Raw genomic sequence first — 18803 nt, forward strand, 5'->3', positions numbered from 1 at the left:
GATAAGACACACTAATGCAAAATTCCGGTTCTCTAAGACCAACGCTCGGATACCAACTGAAATGTCCCGTTCATATTGATTATAAACGACCCATATTAATTGATATCGTTGCGAGGTTTTGACCTCTATGTGAGACGTTTTTCAAAGACTGCATTCATTTTTAAAACAACCATAACCTTTATTTTATCAATAAAGGTTTCCAAAGCATTACGTAGATTATCAAATAATGATAATCTAAAATAGACTGTTTACACACGACCATTTCATAATGGTTTACAATAGAAATATATTACATCGACATATGTTTCTTGAATGCAGTTTTCACATAATATCATACAAACATGGACTCCAAATCTTGTCCTTATTTTAGTATGCAACAGCGGAAGCTCTTAATATTTACCTGAGAATAAACATGCTTTAAACGTCAACAAAAATGTTGGTGAGTTATAGGTTTAACCTATATATATCAAATCGTAACAATAGACCACAAGATTTCATATTTCAATATACATCCCATACATAGAGATAAAAATCATTCATATGGTGAACACCTGGTAACCGACATTAACAAGATGCATATATAAGAATATCCCCATCATTCCGGGACACCCTTCGGATATGATATAAATTTTGAAGTACTAAAGCATCTGGTACTTTGGATGGGGTTTGTTAGGCCCAATAGATCTATCTTTAGGATTCGCGTCAATTAGGGTGTCTGTTCCCTAATTCTTAGATTACCAGACTTAATAAAAAGGGGCATATTCTATTTCGATAATTCAACCATAGAATGTAGTTTCACGTACTTGTGTCTATTTTGTAAATCATTTATAAAACCTGCATGTATTCTCATCCCAAAAATATTAGATTTTAAAAGTGGGACTATAACTCACTTTCACAGATTTTTACTTCGTCGGGAAGTAAGACTTAGCCACTGGTCGATTCACGAACCTATAACAAATATGTATATATATATCAAAGTATGTTCAAAATATATTTACAACACTTTTAATATATTTTGATGTTTTAAGTTTATTAAGTCAGCTGTCCTCGTTAGTAACCTACAACTAGTTGTCCACAGTTAGATGTACAGAAATAAATCGATAAATATTATCTTGAATCAATCCACGACCCAGTGTATACGTATCTCAGTATTGATCACAACTCAAACTATATATATTTTGAAATCAACCTCAACCCTGTATAGCTAACTCCAACATTCACATATATAGTGTCTATGGCTGTTCCGAAATATATATAGATGTGTCGACATGATAGGTCGAAACATTGTATACGTGTCTATGGTATCTCAAGATTACATAATATACAATACAAGTTGATTAAGTTATGGTTGGAATAGATTTGATACCAATTTTCACGTAGCTAAAATGAGAAAAATTATCCAATCTTGTTTTACCCATAACTTCTTCATTTTAAATCCGTTTTGAGTGAATCAAATTGCTATGGTTTCATATTGAACTCTATTTTATGAATCTAAACAGAAAAAGTATAGGTTTATAGTCGGAAAAATAAGTTACAAGTCGTTTTTGTAAAGGTAGTCATTTCAGTTGAAAGAACGACGTCTAGATGACCATTTTAGAAAACATACTTCCACTTTGAGTTTAACCATAATTTTTGGATATAGTTTCATGTTCATAATAAAAATCATTTTTCCAGAATAACAACTTTTAAATCAAAGTTTATCATAGTTTTTAATTAACTAACCCAAAACAGCCCGCGGTGTTACTACGACGGCGTAAATCCGATTTTACGGTGTTTTTCGTGTTTCCAGGTTTTAAATCATTAAGTTAGCATATCATACAGATATAGAACATGTGTTTAGTTGATTTTAAAAGTCAAGTTAGAAGGATTAACTTTTATTTGCGAACAAGTTTAGAATTAACTAAACTATGTTCTAGTGATTACAAGTTTAAACCTTCGAATAAGATAGCTTTATATGTATGAATCGAATGATGTTATGAACATCATTACTACCTCAAGTTCCTTGGATAAACCTACTGGAAATGAGAAAAATAGATCTAGCTTCAAAGGATCCTTGGATGGCTTGAAAGTTCTTGAAGCAGAATCATGACACGAAAACAATTTCAAGTAAGATTTCCACTCGAAATAAGATTGTTATAGTTATAGAAATTGAATTAAAGTTTGAATATGATTATTACCTTGTATTAGAAAGATAACCTACTGTAAGTAACAAAGGTTTCTTGATCTTGGATGATTACTTGGAATGGATTTAGAAAACTTGGAAGTAAACTTGCAATCTTGGAAGTATTCTTGATTTTATGAAACTAGAACTTTTGGAATTTATGAAGAACACTTAGAACTTGAAGATAGAACTTGAGAGAGATCAATTAGATGAAGAAAATTGAAGAATGAAAGTGGTTGTAGGTGTTTTTGGTCGTTGGTGTATGGATTAGATATAAAGGATATGTAATTTTGTTTTCATGTACATAAGTCATGAATGATTACTCATATTTTTGTAATTTTATGAGATATTTCATGGTAGTTGCCAAATGATGGTTCCCACATGTGTTAGGTGACTCACATGGGCTGCTAAGAGCTGATCATTGGAGTGTATATACCAATAGTACATACATCTAAAAGCTGTGTATTGTACAAGTACGAATACAGGTGCATACGAGTAGAATTGTTGATGAAACTGAACGAGGATGTAATTGTAAGCATTTTTGTTAAGTAGAAGTATTTTGATAAGTGTCTTGGAGTCTTTCAAAAGTGTATGAATACATATTAAAACACTACATGTATATACATTTTAACTGAGTCGTTAAGTCATCGTTAGTCGTTACATGTAAATGTTGTTTTGAAACCTTTAGGTTAACGATCTTGTTGAATGTTGTTAACCCATTGTTTATTATAACAAATGAGATGTTAAATTGTTATATTATCATGATATTATGATATATAATATATCTTAGTATGATATATATACAGTTAAATGTCGTTACAACGATAATCGTTACATATATGTCTCGTTTCGAAATCATTAAGTTAGTAGTCTTATTTTTACTTATGTATTTCATTGTTAATACACTTAATAATATATTTACTTATCATTTAACATAATTAACCAAGTGTATCAATATCTTAATATGATTCATATGTACCTAGTAAGACGTTGTTATAACGATAATCGTTATATATATCGTTTTCGAGTTTCTTAAATTAATAGTCTCATTTTTATGTATATAACTCATTGTTAAAATACCTAATGAGATACATACTTATAATAAAATCATGTTAACTATATATATAACCATATATATGTCGTCGTATAGTTTTTACAAGTTTTAACGTTCGTGAATCACCGGTCAACTTGGGTGGTCAATTGTCTATATGAAACCTATTTCAATTAATCAAGTCTTAACAAGTTTGATTGCTTAACATGTTGGAAACATTTAATCATGTAAATATAGTTTTCATTAAACATATAGAGTAATATTCATTTGAGTCCATAAATTAAGTTGAGATTCAAGGGACCGATGAGAGCGCGACACGTGTCGCGAAAATCACATGTGATTAGAAAAAAATTCAAAAAAATTTTTTTGAAAAAAAAAAATTTAAATTTTTTTTTCGAAATTTAAACAAAAAAATTTTTAAATTTTTTTTTTTACAATCACATGTGATTTACCTGCACAATCACATGTGATTGAATTGTACAATCACATGTGATTGGATTTGTCATGCATAATCATATGTGATTGGGTTTACAATCACATGTGATTGGGTTTACAATCACATGTGATTGACATGCATAATCACATATGATTTTTTTTTTTTTAAATTTCGAAAAAAAAAAATTTCGGAAAAAAAATTTGAAAAAAAAAATTTCGAAAAAAAAAAATTAAAAAAAAAATTTTCGAATTTTTTTTTCCAATCACATGTGATTTTCGCGCCACATGTCGCCATCTCATTGGTCCTTTTGTTTTCAAGCAAATTTATGGATGCAATTGATTACAACTCTAAACATATAATCATAGAAAGGTTCGGAAAAGTTCGGGTCACTACAATATATAATAATAGCCCCTTCTGTAAATCCTATGATCTCGAGTCTTTAATCTCTACTCCTTTAAAAGCCACATCAAGAACGCATGACGAAGAATACACTGAGAAAAACATTCAAAGTACCAATCAACCTCTAAAGAACGAGGACGTATTCACTCCCATACAATAGCCACGGATTACTCGCCCTCCCAAGTAGTTCGAATAAAGAAAACCTTCTACTTTTTATCAAGGCAATGTTCCAATAATTCAATCTTCGCAAGCCTAATCCCCCTTCATCTTTCGGGACACGCAAATTATCCCACCTCACCTTAGCTTTCCCAAACTTCATCTCGCCTTGGCAAAAAAAAAAAAAATCCCTTAATTTTTTTTTTTAATATCCTTCGTTATAGGTTCGAGAAGAATGAAAACAACCAACCAATAGACTTGTACACAGTGACGAAAACAAATTTTTTTTTTCACCTGGTGCGATTTAAAAAAAAAAAATAATAAGAGGTTTTAGGCAAAATATGGAGGTTTTTGGACAAAATCTGAGGGCTTTGGGGCAAAATTTGGAGGTTATGGGATAAAATATGGAGGCTTTGGAGCAAAAATAAATAAAAATCCACTAGAGGCAAAATCGAAAAATCCAAAAGTTTTACTTTGAAAATTGCAAATCTATTGGGGGCGAGTGCCCCCTGCCTCCACCTGTTTCCGCCACTGCCTGTACCGCCGTAAGACCACAATAACCATCCTTGACAGAAAAGAAAAAAAAACAAATCTTTAGGGAACACCGATAATTTAAGGGCAAACCACAGGGATGATTTTTGGCGGAAAAAGGTACAGGACTATAAGTGTAATCCGATATAAATCATGGAGACCATTTGTGATATTTTTTCAATTATAAATATTTTTTTTTTTTTTCAAAATTCAAACTCACACTTTCCGTTTCGATACTTTTAAATACATCTCTATCATAACTGGGACACAATTACTTGACTGAAAACATAAATAAATTATATATATCATTAGAACCTTCATGTTAATGTTCACACCAATTTTTAATTCTCGTTGAACATCAATAGATTACAAGATCAATCATCATTCCAATTGGTTTTGATTTTGAAAAGTTTGAGTTGTCAAAGCAAATTTTACAACTTTGGATATATATGATTTTTAAAGTAAATAGTTTGATAAGTCAATTAGCCAATAGTAGAACATTAAATTACTATCCCACTATTAATTGATCAAGTCAACATAGTATGTAGCTCCTTTGACTAATACAACAATATATAAGGCCTACCTAGTTATATATGGCTCATAATCTTCTATTCTAATATAATATATATTATCTGTAAAGGTTACGAAGTATATCATTTTTAATCCATGATTACTAATTAAAAATTCCCAATATTCTGTGGTGAAGTAGGCCACAATGGAGATAACTGATCACTTGATATGCACCACATTTCAGGTACATCCTTGATCATTTTGGGTTGGTCAACTTGTTGACTAGAACCAGTTGGACCCACTAATCCAAGTTCCTCCTCTAACAATTTCATCCAATAATCAATATCCATTTCTTTGCTTTTTGATAATTCATCATCATCAATGCTATTTGGTTGTGGTTGTAATTGTATGTCATCAAGCATGTTCCAAAACTCAGCCTCGAATTCGGTAGTAATTTCAAGATTGTTGTTGTTTACTTCATCATGACATGAAGGAGTATCAGAACAATAAGCCTTATCTTGACTTGAATTACAAGTTATCGTTGAAGACGGGGTTGATGGATCATGATCTGTTATATCTTCAACGACTGATACTGCGCTTTTAGTAGCCTCGGTCACTTTTGCTTGCAGGTGATCATGAGAACAAACAGTCTCTTGATTTTTGTTACCATCAATGTCATTATTCACAAATTGCCTTTTCTTCAAATGTGTGTTCCATACATTCTTGATCTCGTTATCTGTTCGTCCAGGCAATTGGGCTGCAATTTTCGACCACCTGCCATATATAACATCATCAACTCATTCACTAATTATTACACAACCATAAATCTTCTATAGTACTTCTAACTAGGATATAACATGTATGCAGTTAAAGGGGTAAAACCGACCCTCTAGAGTAGCCCTACACCGACCGGTCCCACAATCAACAACATGTGAGAGGAAAATCGCGTAATCCATACTTAAGGGACATGAGGCTGGGATTGAACCTTGCATGCAGTTAAACAGGTAAATGAATAAGGTTTTTCCTATTAGCAACACCTAAATTAGGTGCCGAATTAGAATGAATAAGCATTAACATTGAATGCATGATATATTACTTGTTCCCAAAGGTGGCGTGCAGACGAATAATAGAACTCTCTTCTTGTGGAGTGAAGTTTCCTCTTTTGAGATCCGGCCTTAGGTAATTTATCCATCTCAGGCGGCAACTTTTGCCACATCTTAACAAACCTTTATATCGAAATTAACACAAAATTTAATTAGTTAACTTGTTATAGTAAAATCGATAAGTGTGGACTCCTAATATATATATTTTTTTGGGTTCGCAGAGGAAACCTCCCTAGCGACAACCACATTGGGTCCCGCTAGGAAGTAGAATCCCTGTGTGACGAGCTCCCGTGTGACGAGCCTTGGACTCATATTATATATATATATATATATATATATATATATATATATATATATATATATATATATATATATATATATATAATGACTAATAATACCTGCTTGTTTGGGCAGCGAACGCCAATTGGGATGACCGTGTTTCTGAATGTAGGAAACGAGCCTAACGTCCTCTGCGGGACTCCACGGGCCTCTCTTCACCTTAGTTTTGTCACAACATGGCGAACGACCTCCTGTTGCGCCTCCCATATTAATTAATTATGTATCTAATGAATGAATTGTATATTATGTAAATGATATATGAGATAATGTATGGTATTAGCTTAAGATAATTCTATGCATGCTAAGTTGCTTCTGTTTTATCTCTTTATATATACACATACATATGTGGATTATGGCCAACTTGGTGGCCCCCACATGTGTTTTTCTTACTTTGATACAGTGGTAATTTGTACTTGGCTTTTATTTGGACGAATTCAAAGGGAAATGGTATTTTAGTTGAGACAGGTTCTTCCTCTGTTGAACTTCATAACATTTTATACTCGACCTAGATTTTGAGCATGACTGTTGTTTAAGTCCATATATAGTCATGTGACTAATAAAACAAATGTGGTATATGTATATAGAGATATATAACCAAAAATAAATATAAATAGTTACTATATTCAATCTGCAATATTTATCACAATATTTACATTTTGTGTATAACATAAAGCTTTAATTAGTTCAAAGATATCATGATGAAGTCAGGAAAGTCCACCAACTTTTCGAGTTAGGTTACCCGCCCATTTTAACCCCTTTCTGATTTTTATATCCATTTTAAAATTCTTATTTTTAATATACATTTATAGAGGGAGATGATATTTCCAACATACTTTTTACTTGTTCTACCATTATTTGAAGCATTTTGACCAAAATATCCCTGAATAAATTATTATAAAATGTTTTAGAAAGTTTATATAAGTTTTCATTAAGGGTGTTATAGGTAATTTACGTAGAACAAGTAAAATTGAAAGTGAAAATATCAATCCCCACACATTTAATGAAAATTGGTATTGATTTGTCTAAATATAAATTTTTCGCCCTTTTATATCAATACCTAAGAGCAATAATATACAATCTCAAATTTCATAAATTCAGGCACTACAAAAAAAAAGGTGGTTTTAGTGACAAGGGTTACTTGTCAATAATAACACTAGATTGTTCACTAAGTCAAGTTAGTGATTAAAATAGGTTGGTCACTTCTCATCATCAAAGATCCATTACAAAATATTATTAGGGCAAAGTACTAAAATTAGTCGCTAACCATTTGTTTGGTCACTAAAATCATATAGTGACCAAATTTAGTCACCAGTTTTTCAATAGTAAATAGATAGTATTATTAGTGACCAAATAATAAGTCGTCACTGAAAGATCGTCGCAAATGACCATTTTTCTTGCAATGACGTTTCACTAAGTATGAGATGGGAAACATACTACGTACAGTGGCGGAAGCAGAAAATTTTTTCACTGGGGGCTAAATTGTTTTTAAAAGCATAGCAATTTTTTAGCAAAATATGTAAGTTTTTAGACAAAATTTGGAGGTTTTGGGTAAAATATGAAGGTTATCGGGAAAAATATGGAGGTTTTAGAGCAAAATATGGAGGCTTTTGAGCAAAAAAATTAAAAAATTCACTTGAAGCAAAATCGAAAAATTCAAAATTTTTGCAATAAAAATTACAAATCTACTGGGAGCAACTGCCATCCCTGCCCTATATTATTTTCGCCCCTGTTAAAGATCGTGAGTTAAATCTTTTCTTTACATCCCTTTTAACTTTGGACTACAATTTACGCAGTTTATCTCTCTCATGGTAACCGTAAACGGGTCGACAAGGTTTTTTTTTTTTTTTTTTTTTTTTTTTTTTTTTTTTTTGTGGATTACCCTTTAATCTTGATCGAAATGTTAACTTCTCTAATCCATATGTGTTACCTATCGTGAAAGAGCTCATGACAGCATTGTACATGTGACGTCATTCTTTAGACGACACTCTAAACAAAATATGGAGCAGCAGTTGTTTTAGGTGAAGTTATTTACAGAAAAACTAATCAAGAATAATTATTCAATATCATTTAAGAATCAGTTGACAAACGAAAGAATTCGATATCGTTATGCATCAATAGTCTTGGAAAGGTGGCCCAATAAACTGAAAATATCCAATCTATTTTTTATTTTTTTAAAATGATGATACACCAAAAAGTATGACATTTACTAAACCTCAATTTTCATATACTCAATAAGCCTCTACTTTTATCTTTCCAAAAAAAAAAAAAAAAAAAAAAAAAAAAAAAAAATTAGCATACAAATTAACGTCCTAAATTTTATATTTTTATTCAACAGCATGCAAACTTGATGCATAATTCTCCCATATATATTCAGAGAGAAATTTTGATAGACGAGAACTCGGAGAATCATGTACAGACTGATCTTAGCCGACCCAGTCTGTGTAGGGACCCTCAATCTGTGTAAATATACACTAAGTTTTGTGGGTTTTCTCTCTATATGGATTTTTTTTTTTTTGATCCTCACCATATATATACAACAACAACAAAATTCAATCCCACAAAAGTGGAGTATGACGGATGTAAGATGTAGACAATTCTTCCCCTATCCTAGAATAAAGAGGCGTTATTTCTCCACCCCGAATGAAACGCCCCAAGAGTAGAGTATAGAAACTCCTCCCTAGCAATGTTCTATGAATAGAGATTTGCTTCCGAATGGACCTCCGACCGATAAGTAGGTTGAAGAAATAAAAATAAATAAATAAGTGTGACTGTGAGACGCCATGAAAATGGTTTAATCGAATTTCCATGAGTTTTAAACTTGCATAAAGTTCAATTTAAGCTCTACGAGACACACAAGTCATCAATAAATCGACGTTTGTTGTTGACTCGATTAATAGAGTCATATATATACATATACACACGTACTAAATAGTAAAAGGTAGATGTTACCACATTGGTCCTCCAAAGTCTGGGTTAGGGGAACCAACACATTGAAACCCTTTTACCCATTTTGGCACCTACCTTTTGACATTTTCCTTAATATTGTTTTCTTTTATTATCTCAGCCCCCACTTACTAACCATGTATGACTTGCATGACTTTGTTGTTGAGTTAGTTATCACTTCCCCTTTTCCAAAACACTAATCCCACCTTGTTTTTATAACACATTTGAAAACTTTGTTAAGTGTTCACTTTCATGCGAGCAGGATTATATTATATGCATATGAAAGGGTTAAGGGTGTATATTATCCAGAGACAAGTATTCTTAGCAAAACAACACAAATTACATACTGAATTTGATGTTTAATCACTACTTGATTATCTATCAAGTGAGATGTGCCATGCAATAATGTTAGCAGCTACATCAATAATTAATGACAAGTGCTAAAACTTTATAATTACTAACATTTGTTACATAATAATAGTGAAATATAAGATTCTGTGGTTGCATCATCATAGATCAAAATAAGATAAGTTGTCATGTTACATGCCTTTGGAAGCTTAGAGATGAGGTGGTTGACTTTTGATTAAACAAGTGCCCAAGCATGAACCTTATCACCCTAATTAGCATGCATTCAAGCTCACAAAAATAACACGCCGATTTATGCATACAGAACTACCCTACACCATTAGCATCACCATTAATCATACTTCAATGCTAGTGTTGGCTCGCGTATAAATATCAAACAATACTTCACCTGTCATTTAAAAGCTTCATCCGTTATTCCAACTACATGTCTCTTTAGAATCTGATGTTTGAAATAAATCTCATATTCTTCACACTTGTTTGATATCATTTATCACGTAATGTCAAACTGCAACAACTTATGTTGGATTCAGTGTGTCCACCTTTACACATAAAGAAGTCTATGAACAACCTAAACTTGTATGACACGTTCCACAAACATAGTAATTCCATTCCATAATAATCATAATTATTGAAGTAAATAAAGCAGAGTATGGAGATTTCAATGATGTGCACTTCTAAAAGACTAATAACCAAATAAATAATTAAAGCCAAGGATCACATATTTGTGTACATTCCAAAATCAAAATAAAGTTCACAAAAAACTATCTTAATTAATAGACCATACTAACCATCAGGCTAATGTTATTCAGAGTCAGCAGTTTATAAACAGCTACAATCATCTTTGGTGAATGTAAATATAACCATAACCTGATGATTATCAGATAGCTATAATGAATTGTTATAATAGCTCCATTTGAATCAACTTACAAATGGCATTGTTGATAAAGACTTGTGAGTATATAATAGCTCCATTTGAATCAACTTTTAATGGCGCCCAGCTCATTTGGCACATTTATCTTCTTCGGTTACCAATTTTATCAATTTCTAACTTCAAACTACATATGGCTTCTTGTTCTGCAATCAACCAACACCACACCACCATCTTATCAGTGTATCTAATAGGCCCATGCATGGCTGAACTTAAGTAAGATTAAATATGTCCAAAGCTTTTGTAATCATAGTATATTCAAAACACAAAAACTATCTCTACATAAAATTATAAACTTTAAAAATCTTCTCTTAGTACAACAATAAAACAAAGGACTAAAACAAAAAGCACTCTGAAGCTTATACAACAGAAATACCAATATATATTAAGATCTAAAAGGGCAGGGGCGGCCTGCCTATGAATACAACGATATGATCTTTAGCTTTATGAAGAAGCATCTACAACAAACTCAAGTTCATGTATACAGACTCAAAGAACCATAAACATGGAGGCTGACACTAGATTAAAAATCAAAAACAAAATTTATAACCGAGTCTTGCACAACAATGGCAATTGTTACACTAAGACTTACGCGGAAACAGAAAATGTTGAAATGCTTGGAGTTGCTTCATCGAGAGCATCAACACCCGGGAGTATTTTGCCTTCCAATAATTCCAAACTGGCCCCACCACCTGTTGAAATATGACTCATCACGTCAGCCACACCAACTTTCTCTACTGCTGCAACTGAATCACCGCCACCGATGATTGTAGTCACCCCCTTTTTACTAAGTTCGGCTAACTTCTTTGCAACTGCCTGCAATTCAAAAACACACAAATGATAACAACATGCTTATCGAATAAAATTACAAGTCGTAATTATTGTTAGCAATCAAAGCTGTAAAGTTCAATGTACCTCAGTTCCAACTGCAAATTTGTCAAACTCAAAGACTCCCATAGGTCCGTTCCATATGACGGTTTTGGTGGTCTCCAAAGCATCGTTGAATGTCTTGACAGAATCTGGCCCAATATCCAATCCCATCCACCCATCAGGAATGGCAGATGCTGGCACAATCTGCATGATCAAAATAACACATACGTCTTTAATATGTACTGAAGTATGTGTTCATGTAAGGTTGGCAAACAAATGGGCAGGTCAGAGTAGGTTGAGGACCAGGAATAAAGGAATTCGGGTAAAAAAAATGGGCAGCTTTTAGTATGGATAGAGTTGGATACCCGGGTAAATGAATGAGTCCTTTTTTCTTGACTCAGATGTATGTGGACTAATTTCTACATTTCTAAACACAGATGGGTACCAGAGTTGTCCTAAATACGTTTTTGTTCAACTTTTTTGTAATTTATTAACGTGTCAACTATGATTGCACATAATACATGATTATAATACTAATCTAACTTACAGAATAGCTAAATTCAGATATAACACATCAGATACGGTAGAGGTAAACATAACCAAACTCAACTTGTTTATGACTAAATGCACTGAAATTGCCTCCTCCAATATGACATATAATTAACAAAAGTCAGAAAGGTAGCAAAAGATAAGCTACCTTGCTGTTTGCATCAGGTGCAAACTTATCAGCAACAACCACATCAGTAGGTAACAAAATGGATACTCCTTTGGCCTTAGCTTTTGCAAGTAGTGTGGTTGCGAGCTCAAGTTTATCTTCCTCAACCAACGAAGATCCTACTGATAATCCTTGCGCCTTGTAAAATGTGAAGATCATTCCACCACCTAAAAGCAATATATCACATTTTTCCAAAAGTGATTCGATAACTCCAATCTTGGATGACACCTTTGAACCACCAACAATGGCAGCAAATGGCCTTTTAGGGTTTGAAACTGCCCCATCAAGATAATCCAATTCCTACATTACATACAAACAAATCACTAATTCACTATCCATACTGTCATAATCAAGAAACTTATTAATTTTAGCAGGATGATGTACTATGAAAAATCAAACCTTTTGCAAAAGGAAACCAGCAACAGACGGTTTCAAGAACTTTGTGACTCCCTCGGTGGATGCATGGGCTCTGTGCGCAGTTCCAAAAGCATCGTTTACACAAAGATCTGCTAAAGCTGCAAGCTTTTCTGCAAATCCAGGATCGTTCTTTTCTTCCTCCTTGTAAAATCTCACATTCTCAAGAAGAAGGACACCTCCATCAGGAAGTGCAGCCACTAACTTCTCGACGTCTGGGCCAATACAGTCATCCGCCTTCACAACCTATTTAGCAATAATATAATACATGAGTATAACCAAAAAAAAAAATATCTCACCTTGGCATAATTAATACCAATACCCCCTCCATCGCTTGCTCAATAAACCTTTTTACACTAATTTTATTTGTAATATCTTCAAACTCAATTATTCCTCTAGTATCTTCAATACTTTTATATGTAACATCAGTATCTTAATTTGCTGGTCTTTTAAGTTTTATCTAAAAGCAACTACAGAGAACTAAACCCTCTATTGCATATCATTTACTACTCTAAAAACTAGTTGTATTTCCTATCATGAGGATTTTGCATTATAGGATTGTAGGTTACCACTTATCACATTGTACAAGATAATAAAGCACGTTAACGACAGCCCTAGCAAAATCCTAAACTAAATAAGCTCCTCAAATCAGTTTTACCCAAGCAACCTAAATTTCTTAAGTCAATTTTCTTCCACATAAAAGTCAACTTTAGCTAATCAAATCATTATCTTTCAATGTGCACATTCATCAAAATGAACAAAAACTACCTCAACTCCAATAAGTTTGGATAGTCTAGGAACAAGAGGCGCCAAACTATACTTAGGAGTAACACCTTTTGGCCTACCCTGCAAAAATTCAAAAAAGTCAAAGTTAGTAATTTGACCTAATTACAGTAAATAAACCACTATACAGCTTGGCATACATGTAGACATACCAAATGACTAGAGAGTATAACTTTAGCACCATTACTAATCAAATGCTTAATAGTAGGAACAGCAGCCCTAATTCTAGTATCATCAGTAATATTCTGATTGTCATCCAAAGGTACATTCAAATCAGCCCTAACGAACACCTTCTTGCCTTTTAATTCCGCCGGAGAAAGATCTCCGACGCTTTTTTTAGCCATGGAGACGACACTGGTGATAGATTTGGCGGAGGTTTTTAACGATCGGAGCTTGGAGGAGACGTGAGCGGAGAGGAGGGGATCGGCGGCGGCGAAACCGAGGCGGCGGAGGGGAGAACGGAGGAACCGAGACGGGAGACGGATGACGGCGGTGGTCCGGGAGGTGGTAGTGGCAGAGGAGAATGAAGTGATTGGTGGAATTGCGAGTGATGTGTGTGATGCTGCAAATGCCATTGAAATTGAATTGCAGTTGATTAGGAGAATGAATCAGGGGTTGAAGATAGGATCAAAGCCTAATTCTCTTGTAATACGGAGTAGTATATGGAGTTAGACTATAATTTTCATTGGAACAATGCTGAACGAGCATTCAGTGCATTTGTTTCTGACCTCTAAATGACATATGGTGCTGAATGGTTCAGAGCTATTAAGAGCCTAAATTTTCTGTAATATTGTCGTGAAATTATATCCTGATTACTTAACTAACAAGTATATTAAATTTTTTATTAATGTAACATGTTAATAAGGTAGTTTTACTCGGTTCATATCGTTCGTTCTAAATGATTATCAAACAGCTTATTTTCATTCAGAGCAAACTTTATTCAGAGGCTCTGAACCATTCAGATTATGAATCATTCAACACTAAATCATTCAGTTTTATCAAACGCACAATCTTGAAATATCTTTATGTTAACAATAATTTTCACTTAAAATTTTGAACGTATTGCATCATCATCACATTAGTAACTCTTAATTTTAGTTATCTTACCGACACCAGTTTAGAAAGTGTGTGTAATTATAAAGTGTTTGTACTTTGTTGTATTTGAATTTTTACTACACCATTTTCTATGTATGTATTAGAATTGAGGAGAAGCCTAAGATGTTATCTTTGGATTTGTCACCTCTATTATTGACCATTTATTTTTTTGAATTTTCCTTCAACATTCTTAGTTTAGCACTTGTGTTTGCTGCTTCAAAATCCCAATAGTACCTAATTACGATTCATGTTCAAAACTTGTCAACAATACAATCATACTCTTTTTGTAAAAGAAGAAAATCAGATGAATGGTACATTTCACTTAACATATAACATATACAATAGAGAGATTTTTTAACTTGTAAATTGTGATAATGTAGCTGTGGCTAGCAGGCTTCTTATTTAGACAACAAACTTGAAGCACATGCTATCATGAAAAGAAAATAATCCATCAGTGAATAATTGTCAAAAAGAATCATCATCATCATCATCATCATCATACTATCATATAAGAAGGATCATGATATACTCATTAGGCATATGAGGATGTTGCGATCTCGCATAGGCTCGAAAATAAATTTATTTAGCCCTCCAACGACTCCCATCTTTTTGGATACACAATTTAGGTTACAATAAAAAAATCATATACCGCGCCTCTTTACAATATTTATTGTTTACAGACCAAATGAAGGTGACAGAATAAACAAATTTGAAATCAAAATTTAAACACTAACAGTCACGATTGCTTCGTCAAGAGCATCAACACCGGGAAGAATTTCCCCTTCCAACAATTCCAAACTCGCACCACCACCCGTTGATATGTGACTCATCACGTCCGCCACACCAACTTTCTCTACTGCCGCAACTGAATCACCACCACCGATGATTGTAGTTACACCCTTTCCACTAAGTTCAGCTAACTTCTTTGCAACTGCCTGCATTCACAAATAAAGAGTTTACCATAAAACCCTTGTTTATGTTCTAATATAAAATGAGTTCACCAAAGGGCCTTTAGCCTGAATGTGCGCGGTTAACTCATCAGCCAAGAGGTTGTGGGTTCAAGTTTCACTTGAGACAAATGTTTGACATATAAATATAAATAATTTTACATACCTCAGTTCCAACTGCAAATTTGTCAAACTCAAACACTCCCATAGGTCCATTCCATATGACAGTTTTTGTGGTCTCCAAGGCGTCGTTAAACGTCTTGACGGAATCTGGTCCAATATCTAATCCCATCCAACCATCTGGGATAGCTGAAGATGGCACAATCTGCATAGTAATAAACAACATGAATTACTTTTTCATGTTGGTTCATGTATTCATGTGAGAAATAATGAGTAAACAGGTAAACGGATAATGTTTTCCCGTTCAGACTATCAGGGGAGTTGAGTATTTTATACTCAGATGTACACAATATATCCAGGTATCCCGTGCCATTGTGTGTGCAATAATGATATAGAATTTTCATATTAACTAAAGAATTTTGCTTACGTCAGCTCTAAGAGTTCTCATTAACGCGTTTTAAGCAGTTGTACATAGTGGTCACTTATTAATCTAAAGTTGGCGATTAAATTAATGTACAACTATTTACAGCGTGTTAACGACAACCCTAAAGGTTGTCGTTAGCAGAATCCTTAGCAAAATTAGAAAAAGAAAAAAAAAACAAACCTTGCTGTTTGCATCAGGTGCAAACTTATCAGCAATGACTACATCGGTTGGTAACAAGAGGGATACTCCTTTAGCCTTAGCTTTCGCAAGGAGTGTGGTTGAGAGCTCGAGTTTATCTTCCTCAACCAGCGAAGATCCTACTGATAATCCTTGCGCCTTGTAAAACGTAAAGATCATTCCACCACCTAAAAGCAATATATCACATTTTTCCAATAGTGATTCGATAACTCCGATCTTGGATGACACCTTTGAACCACCAACAATGGCTGCAAATGGCCTTTTCGGGTTTGAAACTGCCCCATCAAGATAATCCAATTCCTACATCAAATACAAAATAGTTAACATAACTTGCCAATATGCCTTCTAGACTTGAATAAGAATCGAGTTTCGAACCTTTTGCAAAAGGAAACCAGCAACAGATGGCTTTAAGAATTTTGTGACTCCCTCAGTTGAGGCATGGGCTCTATGTGCAGTTCCAAAAGCATCATTAACATAAAGATCTGCAAGTGATGCAAGCTTTTCGGCGAATGCAGGATCGTTCTTTTCTTCTTCCTTGTAAAACCGCACGTTTTCAAGAAGAAGAACACCGCCATTAGGAAGAGCAGCCACTAACTTCTCAACCTCTGGGCCAATACAGTCATCCGCCTTCACAACCTGTTCACTAATTACACTTCAATAAATGTTGAATGTGTCTATTAATCTACCAAGCAGCGGCAAATCTAGCATCAAATCTCAAAGGGATCTCAGAATTTTTTTTAAGAAGTACCCTTTAATCTTCATATTTAGTATTTAGTGATTGTTTACCTCCGAAAAGTCATAAATCATACAAATATACGGGGTCCTATTGTTGAATTTAGTGACGTCTTATACAATTTCAAGGGTACTTGCTATTAAAAAGAAAAAAATTCAAACTAGCGCTGTCACGGGCACCACATCCCATAGGCTAGATGTGCTCATGTGCCCCTGCTATCATGGTAAATCTTATTTAGCCCTTTTTTCTTCTTGCTTTTAATCACCTTTTAAATTTTAAATTCTCTTTCGTGGTTTAAATTTAACACCTAATATCAACCACTACAACCAAAAACATGTCATAGCTCAAAGTTTTCAGTGATGAAAAAAAGTTAAGTACCTCAATTCCTATAAGTTCTGATAGTCTGGGAACAAGAGGAGCCAAGCTGTATTTAGGTGTGACACCTTTTGGCCTACCCTGTTAAGTATCACAAGAAATATTTAATTTAACACAATATAAATTGCAAAACTTGAAGTATAAAATTTTTCATGCAATATATAAATATATAGAAACTGATGAGAAATTTACCAAATGACTAGAAAGGATGACTTTAGCACCATTACTAATCAAGTGCTTAATGGTAGGAATAGCAGCTCTAATTCTAGTATCATCAGTAATAACATTATTATCATCCAAAGGTACATTCAAATCAGCTCTAACAAACACCTTTTTCCCTTTAAGTTCAGCTGGACTAAGGTCTCCAACGCTCTTTTTTACCATAAGAACAACGTCCCTGATTGGTTTAGCACCGGTTTTAAGTGATCGAATTTTGGAAGCAATATGTGAGGACAGAGTTGGATCAGTTGATGCTGCAAAACCGAGGCCACGGACTGGAGAATTTAGAAAACGAGAGGCGAGATGAACGGTAGGGGTGGTACGAGTGGTGGCGGTTGTTGAGGAAGATTTGGGAAGAAGTGAAAAGGTGGCAGGTGATGCAGCTGAAGCCATTTTGGTGCTGAAAAATGAATGTAGGAGTATAAAAAAAGGAAAATGTGATGGGTTTAAATTACTAAGAAGAGATGATGAAATGGATATTTCTTATCATTGAGGAGAGGTTGGAGTTGTATGCTTTTCAAGCTCGCATGTCATACTTTTCTGGATTAATTTTTTCTTCAAAATAATAACGTAAGTATATAATAATATATAAACATCGTGTTGTGTTGTAGCTCAAGTGGTAGTGGTCTGATACTCTTTGTTAGAGGTCAAGAGTTCGACCCCCCGAAAATAGAACATTGCACACAAGGTTATTTTCTAAACTTGAAATCCACCCAAGGTCACTTTTCGTACATTGCGTTGCGGGGGCAGTGGGAGGAGGTTTAACCGGCCATGCCCTCTAATGGTGGTGTGTCAGTTTGTTTACGACCCGGTCTAACTTTTTTGTTTTTGTTATGTGAATTTTTTATGTTTGTTGCTTTTTTGATTCTCCATTGTTGTATGTGTCTCTCGCACTTGATCTTTTCCTTGTTGTTTAATTTTTGAAGCCTTTGGAATGTAATTGTTTTGAGGCTCCATCTTTCAATGAATATCCCCGAGGTTTTTTTT

General features: G+C 33.9%; 3 protein-coding genes across 3 annotated transcripts; all 3 read right to left on the bottom strand.

The window, feature by feature from the left end:
- Positions 1 to 5250: 5250 nt before the first annotated feature.
- LOC139891266 (transcription factor MYB58-like) lies at positions 5251 to 6973 on the bottom strand. The gene is made up of 3 exons (XM_071874217.1): positions 6746 to 6973; positions 6341 to 6470; positions 5251 to 6018 (listed from the first exon to the last, which is right to left on the bottom strand). Exons 1-3 carry the CDS (start codon positions 6891 to 6893, stop codon positions 5412 to 5414), a joined length of 885 nt encoding a protein of 294 aa, XP_071730318.1. The 5' UTR covers positions 6894 to 6973; the 3' UTR covers positions 5251 to 5411.
- A 3791-nt stretch (positions 6974 to 10764) lies between these two features.
- Positions 10765 to 14379, bottom strand: LOC139891267 (phosphoglycerate kinase, chloroplastic-like). The gene is made up of 7 exons (XM_071874218.1): positions 13858 to 14379; positions 13691 to 13768; positions 12908 to 13168; positions 12491 to 12808; positions 11839 to 11997; positions 11516 to 11739; positions 10765 to 11069 (listed from the first exon to the last, which is right to left on the bottom strand). Exons 1-7 carry the CDS (start codon positions 14278 to 14280, stop codon positions 11051 to 11053), a joined length of 1482 nt encoding a protein of 493 aa, XP_071730319.1. The 5' UTR covers positions 14281 to 14379; the 3' UTR covers positions 10765 to 11050.
- A 793-nt stretch (positions 14380 to 15172) lies between these two features.
- LOC139891268 (phosphoglycerate kinase 3, cytosolic-like) lies at positions 15173 to 18307 on the bottom strand. Its single transcript, XM_071874219.1, has 6 exons — positions 17790 to 18307; positions 17601 to 17678; positions 16865 to 17125; positions 16472 to 16789; positions 15914 to 16072; positions 15173 to 15735 (listed from the first exon to the last, which is right to left on the bottom strand). The coding sequence occupies exons 1-6, from the start codon at positions 18207 to 18209 to the stop codon at positions 15523 to 15525; spliced, it is 1449 nt and encodes a 482-aa protein (XP_071730320.1). The 5' UTR covers positions 18210 to 18307; the 3' UTR covers positions 15173 to 15522.
- Between the last annotated feature and the right edge of the window lie 496 nt (positions 18308 to 18803).

This window comes from Rutidosis leptorrhynchoides, chromosome 2 (assembly GCF_046630445.1).
Source record: "Rutidosis leptorrhynchoides isolate AG116_Rl617_1_P2 chromosome 2, CSIRO_AGI_Rlap_v1, whole genome shotgun sequence".
Taxonomy (NCBI): Eukaryota; Viridiplantae; Streptophyta; class Magnoliopsida; order Asterales; family Asteraceae; genus Rutidosis; species Rutidosis leptorrhynchoides.

Bases quoted from the DNA above. Each gene is read 5' to 3' on its own strand.
- LOC139891267 (XM_071874218.1), bottom strand. From the start codon at position 14,280: ATGGCATTTGCAGCATCACACACATCACTCGCAATTCCACCAATCACT. The intron at 13,769-13,857 runs GTATGTCTACAT...GAATTTTTGCAG, and splicing joins TTATACTCTCTAGTCATTTG to GGTAGGCCAAAAGGTGTTAC. The intron at 11,998-12,490 runs GTAGCTTATCTT...TTGATCATGCAG, and splicing joins CACCTGATGCAAACAGCAAG to ATTGTGCCAGCATCTGCCAT.
- LOC139891266 (XM_071874217.1), bottom strand. From the start codon at position 6,893: ATGGGAGGCGCAACAGGAGGTCGTTCGCCATGTTGTGACAAAACTAAG. The intron at 6,471-6,745 runs GTATTATTAGTC...TTCGATATAAAG, and splicing joins TTCGCTGCCCAAACAAGCAG to GTTTGTTAAGATGTGGCAAA. The intron at 6,019-6,340 runs GTAATATATCAT...TATATATGGCAG, and splicing joins CACGCCACCTTTGGGAACAA to GTGGTCGAAAATTGCAGCCC.
- LOC139891268 (XM_071874219.1), bottom strand. From the start codon at position 18,209: ATGGCTTCAGCTGCATCACCTGCCACCTTTTCACTTCTTCCCAAATCT. The intron at 16,790-16,864 runs GTTCGAAACTCG...TATTTGATGTAG, and splicing joins CTGGTTTCCTTTTGCAAAAG to GAATTGGATTATCTTGATGG. The intron at 16,073-16,471 runs GTTTGTTTTTTT...ATTACTATGCAG, and splicing joins CACCTGATGCAAACAGCAAG to ATTGTGCCATCTTCAGCTAT.